Source organism: Oncorhynchus tshawytscha, linkage group LG16 (genome assembly GCF_018296145.1).
Source record: "Oncorhynchus tshawytscha isolate Ot180627B linkage group LG16, Otsh_v2.0, whole genome shotgun sequence".
In the NCBI taxonomy this organism is placed as follows: domain Eukaryota; kingdom Metazoa; phylum Chordata; class Actinopteri; order Salmoniformes; family Salmonidae; genus Oncorhynchus; species Oncorhynchus tshawytscha.
Window position 1 is genome coordinate 32,914,150 of NC_056444.1, and position 6,922 is coordinate 32,921,071.

General features: G+C 46.6%; 1 protein-coding gene across 1 annotated transcript in view; it reads left to right on the forward strand.

Moving 5' to 3' along the window:
• Positions 1-6,336, forward strand: part of mtpap (mitochondrial poly(A) polymerase) — a 28,212-nt gene extending 21,876 nt beyond the window's left edge. Inside the window, exon 9 of the mRNA XM_024374736.2 lies at positions 5,595-6,336. Coding sequence (XP_024230504.1) covers positions 5,595-5,933 — 339 coding nt within the window. The 3' untranslated portion in view covers positions 5,934-6,336. The remainder of the gene's footprint in view (positions 1-5,594) is intronic.
• The last annotated feature ends 586 nt before the right edge of the window (positions 6,337-6,922 follow it).

Sequence of the window (6,922 nt, forward strand, 5' to 3'; positions counted from 1 at the left end):
CACCGAGAGGCTCTTGCTGCCAACAGCTTGAAAGACGTTTTGGACACTACAGTGAAAATTGTTTTTTTTAAAATGTAGTAACCATAAGTATTAAACTAAACGAATCAAAATATATATGTGCCTTGTTAAGTTAATTTGTGGAATTTCTTTCCTTCTTAATGCGTTTGAGCCAATCAGTTGTGTTGTGACAGGGTAGGGGGGTATACAGAAGATAGCCTTATTTGGTAAAAGACCAAGTCCATATTATGGCAAAAACAGCTCTGACAAGCAAAGAGAAATGACAGTCCATTACTTTAAGACATGAAGGTCAGTCAATACAGAAAATGTCAAGAACTTTCAAAGTTTCTTCAAGTGCAGTCGCAAAAACCATCGGGCGCTATGATGAAACTGGATCTCATGAGGACCGCCACAGGAATGGAAGACAGAGGAGAAGTTCATTAGAGTTACCGGCCTCAGAAATTTCAGCCCAAATAAATTCTTCCAGAGTTCAAGTTACAGACACATCTCAACATCAACTGTTCAGAAGAGACTGAGTGAATCAGGCCTTCATGGTCATATTGCTGCAAAGAAACCACTACTAAAGGACACCAATAAGAAGAGACATGAGCAATGAACATTACACCAGTGGATACTTGTCCTTTTGGTCTGGAGTTGGAAAAAAAATGAAATTTTAAGTTCCAACCACCGTGTCTTTGTGAGATCTCCACATGTATTTCCCACCATAAAGCATGGAGAGGATGGTGTTATGGTGTGGGGGTGCTTTGCTGGTGACACTGCTTAAGATTTATTTAGAATTCAAGACACACTTAACCATCATGCCAACACAGCATTCTGCAGCGATACGCCATCCCATCTGGTTTGCCCTTAGTGGGACTATCATTTGTTTTTCAACAGGACAATGACCCAACACACCTTCAGGCTGTGTAAGGGCTATTTTACCAAGGAGAGGGATGGAGTGCTGCATCAGATGACCTGGCCTCCACAGTCACTCAACCAAATTGAGATGGTTTGGGATGAGTCAGTCTGCAGAGTGAAGGACAAGCAGCCAACAAGTGCTCAGCATATGTGGGAACTCCTTCAAGACTATTGGAAAAACATTCCAGGTGAAGCTGGTTGAGAGAATGCCAAGAGTGTGCAAAGCTGTCATCAAGGCAAAGGGTGGCTATTTGAAGAATCTCAAATATAAAATACACTGCTCAAAAAAATAAAGAACACTAAAATAACACATCCTAGATCTGAATGAATGAAATATTCTTATTAAATACTTTTTTCTTTACATAGTTGAATGTGCTTACAACAAAATCACACAAATTATCAATGGAAATCAAATTTATCAACCCATGGAGGTCTGGATTTGGAGTTACACTCAAAATTAAAGTGGAAAACCACACTACAGGCTGATCCAACTTTGATGTAATGTCCTTAAAACAAGTCAACATGAGGCTCAGTAGTGTGTGTGTGGCCTCCATGTGCCTGTATGACCTCCCTACAACGCCTGGGCATGCTCCTGATGAGGTCGTGGATGGTCTCCTGAGGGATCTCCTCCCAGACCTGGACTAAAGCATCCGCCAACTCCTGGACAGTCTGTGGTGCAACGTGGCGTTGGTGGATGGAGCAAGACATGATGTCCCAGATGTGCTCAATTGGATTCAGGTCTGGGGAATGGGCTGGCCAGGCCATAGCATCAATGCCTTCCTCTTGCAGGAACTGCTGACACACTCCAGCCACATGAGGTCTAGCATTGTCTTGCATTAGAAGGAACCCAGGGCCAACCGCACCAGCATATGGTCTCACAAGGGGTCTGAGGATCTCATCTCGGTACCTAATGGCAGTCAGACTACCTCTGGCGAGCACATGGAGGGCTGTGCGGCCCCCCCAAAGAAATGCCACCCCACACCATGACCGACCCACCGCCAAACCGGTCATGCTGGAGAATGTTGCAGGCAGCAGAACGTTCTCCACTGCGTCTCCAGAATGTCACGTCTGTCACATGTGCTCAGTGTGAACCTGCTTTCATCTGTGAAGAGCACAGGGCGCCAGTGGCGAATTTGCCAATCTTGGTGTTCTCTGGCAAATGCCAAACGTCCTGCACGGTGTTGGGCTGTAAGCACAACCCCCGCCTGTGGACGTCGGGCCCTCATACGACCCTCATGGAGTCTGTTTCTGACAGTTTGAGCAGACGCATGCACATTTATGGCCTGCTGGAGGTCATTTTGCAGGGCTCTGGCAGTGCTCCTCCTGCTCCTCCTTGCACAAAGGAGGAGGTAGCGGTCCTGCTGCTGGGTTGTTGCCCTCCTACGGCCTCCTCCACGTCTCCTGATGTACTGGCCTGTCTCCTGGTAGCGCCTCCATGCTCTGTACACTATGCTGACAGACACAGCAAACCTTCTTGCCACAGCTCGCATTGATGTGCCATCCTGGGTGAGCTGCACTACCTGAGCCACTTGTGTGGGTTGTAGACTCCGTCTCATGCTACCACTAGATTGAAAGCACCGCCAGCATTCAAAAGTGACCAAAACATCAGCCAGGAAGCATAGGAACTGAGAAGTGGTCCGTGGTTACCACCTGCAGAACCACTCCTTTATTGGGGGGGTCTTGCTAATTGCCTATAATTTCCACCTGGTGTCTATTCCATTTGCACAACAGCATGTGAAATTTATTGTCAATTAGTGTTGCTTCCTAAGTGGACAGTTTGATTTCACAGAAGTGTGATTGACATTGTGTTGTTTAAGTGTTCCCTTTATTTTTTTGAGCAGTGTATATTTAAATATGTTTTTTTGGTTACTACATGATTCGATATGTGTTATTTCATAGTTTTAATGTCTTCACTATTATTCTAAAATGTTGAAAATAGTACAAATAAAGAAAAACCCTTGAATGGGTAGGTGTTCAAAAACGTTTTACCGGCAGTGTATATTCAATGTGCGAGACAAAATTGAGGCTATGATTATGAAGTTGGTGCTCTCTTCTGTCTGCATTAACAAGGACAACACACAGGTCTTTCCATCATTGTATTATTTTTTGTGTGGAAATGAACTCGAGCTTATGGACAATGTCAAGTCTGATATTGCGACGCACCTGAGTGAGTTGGGTGCACAATTACGCAGGTACTTTCCCAAAACGAATGACACAAACAACTGGATTCGTTATCCCTTTCATGCCCTGCCTCCAGTCCACTTACCGATATCTGAACAAGAGAGCCTCATCGAAATTGCAACAAGTGGTTCTGTGAATATTGAATTTAATCAGAAGCAACTGCCAGATTTCTGGATTGGGCTGCGCTCAGTTTCCTGCCTTGGAAAATCACGCTGTTAAGACACTGATGCCCTTTTCAACCATGAACCTATGTGAGAGTGGATTCTCAGCCCTCACTAGCATGAACACTAAATACAGGTGTGTGTGTGTGTGGAAAATTATTTCAGACTGAGACTCTCTCCAATACACACCAACATTGCAGAGTTATAACCTGTGGTTATTCACAATTTTCAATGAACAAATAGTTTTATATGTAAGATGGCTAAATAAAGAGCAAAATTATTGATTATTATTTGTGCCCTGGTCCTAGAAGAGCTCTTTGTCACTTTCCACGAGCCGGGTTGTGACGACTCACACTCCTTCTTATGTTTAATAAGTGTATTGTGTGTGTGTGGCAGGTTTACAATGATCCCTGGTTCGAATCCAGGCTGCATCACATCCGTCCATGATTGGGACTCCCATAGGGCGGCGCACAAACTGGCCTAAGCATCGTCTGGTTTTGGCCGGTGTAGGCCGTCATTGTAAATAAGAATGTATTCTTAACTGACTTGCCTAATTAAATAAAGGTTCAATTATACATTTTTTTAAGTATAAAGCATGTGCGTGCACACACACGACATTTTTGTTTTAATCTGCGTCAACTAGCAAGTCATTCTGTTTCTCCATTCATCCTTAGACATAAGGTGGCAGTGCTTCACTGAAAGCTTTAAACAGAAATAACCTCTTTCTTTTAGCTCTACACAGACTCTTTCACCCCTGTGCCTAATTGCCATAGTTTATAAATGGCCAGCTCTGAGGGAAGCTAGTGATCGTAAAGTGTTGTTTGTCGATCACACACCAACATCACACTGACGTCCCTCGGTTCCTGCTAAGACTACAGCCGTCCGAGGACTGTGTGACTGATGGCTGCTCCTCCTCCACCCATCTCTATATGAACCCGACCTCTAGTTCTTCACGCTCAGTAAGCAAAAACACACAACGTGTTTATTCAGTCTTAGACGCCTGTTCATTTGGATACCATTTACCCAGTTAGTTTTTTTTTTTTGCTTGGTTGCTCATTTTCATTGTCGCTCCTCCTTAGTGTAAAGATATAGTGTAGTAAAGACGTTAACCTGGGGTCAGTCGTGTGCATGTCCCATGGTCAGGATTGACGTATTGAAGGAAGGCCTGTCGGAAGCGTGGTGGCCATTGCCTTTCAGTAGTCGAGAAACCACCATCAATCATCTTTACTGTGTGCTGTCTCTCTCCTGTCTCCCTCTACTTACCATCTCTCCCTCCTCTTCTCTACCTGCTCCACTTCTCTCTCTGACTGATGGCTTTATGCTCCATGGTCATCAATCCCTCCATCCAATGGAGCTGAAGGCTCCACCTCTCTCTTTCTCTCACTGTCTATCCAGTCAGCCTTTTTTATTTATTTGTTACAACCCCAGGCTTAGATAGGAGTTAGATGTTTTGCAGGCCATGTTTGACCTGAATTCAAATAGTACTTGTTTAGTGTCGAATACCTTGTGTGGTTCGATTGAGCCAGACTGGAGTGTTGCACCTTTGGGACTATTCCATTGGTTCCATTTCGTCAGGCAAGCTCGATCGGGCAGCAGCTAAAGCTTTTGAAAGAAAACCAATGCTATTTGAACCCAGGTGGGTAGGTTGCGTGCATAGAACCTTGGAGGGCTCTGCTTACGTCCCGAATGGCACCCTATCCCCGTGTCACAGACACATTATCCAAAGCAGCAATGGTGTAGCCTTGCTGTCATGCGTGACAAGGACTTAGCAAGATGGCAGAAACAGATCTAGGACCAGCCTAGTGATGGTGTCAGAGAGGGTCAGTGGTATGATAGATGAGGCGTGGTGAATCTGTGTCTACCCTGCTGGTGCTGCCCCCAGGCTCGTTCCTCATAGCTAAGCTGACACTGGCTGTGTCCCAGATGGCATCGTATTCCCTACATAGTGCACCACTTTTGACCAGAGCGCTATGGGCCCTGGTCAAAAGTAGGGCACTATATAGGGAATAGGGAGCCATTTAGAATGCGGACACAGCCACGTGTTGGCCTGGGAAGAGGAGAGGTGTGCCAGACTCGGACCAGCCCGATCCATTCTATCTGGGCCCATGTGGCATAGATAACAACAGCCACAAAACACCTGACCTCACCAGCGTGACCAATAAGATAGATGGACCGTGTATAAAGACCAGTTGGTGTTTTGACAGCTCTTTCTCACTTTCACCGTCTTGTTCCCTCTTACTTTTTCTCTCTCTTTCTCTCTCCATCTCACGCTTTCTCCTTCTCTCGCTTGCTCTCGTTCAATCTCTTACTTTCTCTTTCTTTCTCTCTGTCTCACAGGGTAGGGAGCAAAACAAACCCGAGATGTCCCCATTGCACATCCAGAACCCCTTTGAGCCCGCGCTGAACGTCAGTAAGAATGTTAACGGAACGCAGCTGGAGCGCTTCGTGGCGCTGTGTCGGGAGAGCGCCTGGATGCTGCAGCAGCGGGAGTTCAACGTACCGCACAGCGGCAGCGCTACCGGAAACAACGCCCCCTGGGGCCTGGCAGCGCTCCTCATGCCCTCGGTCTCCCAGGTGGCCGGGGTTAAAGGTCGTAAGAAGAGGAAGAGGGAGCCGGCCAGCGAGAGGATAAAGGGCCTGCTGGAGTCTCTAAAGAACAGTGAGGTGAAGAGCTAGAGAGCAGCCATGCAGTACAGCCCCACTAGAGGTCACTGGTGAGTTCTGGGTCTATGGGTAACAGTGGCTACATGGCCGTAAAGAATGGACATGTGAGGACTTGTCCAATTTGCTTTTCACACAACTGCAAATAACCGATCAGAGCCAAACCAAGCTGTACTGATATGGAACCTACCTGAAAAGGACAATGTGACAACAGTTTGGTTTTGTTCAGCACGGTAGTGTGAAAAGGGTACCTGTGACCAGATGCTCGTCATAAGAAAGTCAGACTACTCTACATGGCGACGTTTGCACATCCGTGTACATAAAGACATGAAGTTATAGCGTCCGCTGACATCGTTTTGTTTGTGTACATTTAGAGCCGATGTATTCAGATGTTTTTTATTAAAGATCCTGAACAGTAATTCTGAAAAGTCATTCTCTCATGGCTAACTACCAGGACGTTTGAAAAGGCAGGCTGAGTGGGCGGGGAGCTTATATTCATGAGCTCGCCTTGACTGACAGCTCTTTGAAACGCTTATGTCAAGCAACTTGGATGTGGTTAGCAGTGAAATCATCTCAAGCTAATTTGGTGAGACACAAAGCAACTCAAACAACATTGAAATTGCATCAATTAAGGCCTCCCGAGTGGCACGACATAATAGTGCTAGCTGTGCCACTAGAGATTCTGGGTTCGAGTCCAGGCTCTGTCGCAGCTGGCCACGACCGGGAGACCCATGGGGCGGCGCACAATTGGTCCAGCGACGTCCGGGTTAGGGGAGGGTTTGGCCGGCAGGGATGTCCTTGTCCCATCGCGCACTAGCGACTCCTGTGGCAGACTGGGCGCAGTGCACACTGACATGGTTGCCAGGTGTACGGTGTTTCCTCCGACACATTGGTGCGGCTGGCTTCCAGGTTAAGTGGGCATTGTGTCAAGAAGCAGTGCGGCTTGGCCGGGTTGTGTTTCGAAGGACGCACGGCTCTCGACCTTCGGCTCTCCCGCGTTCGTA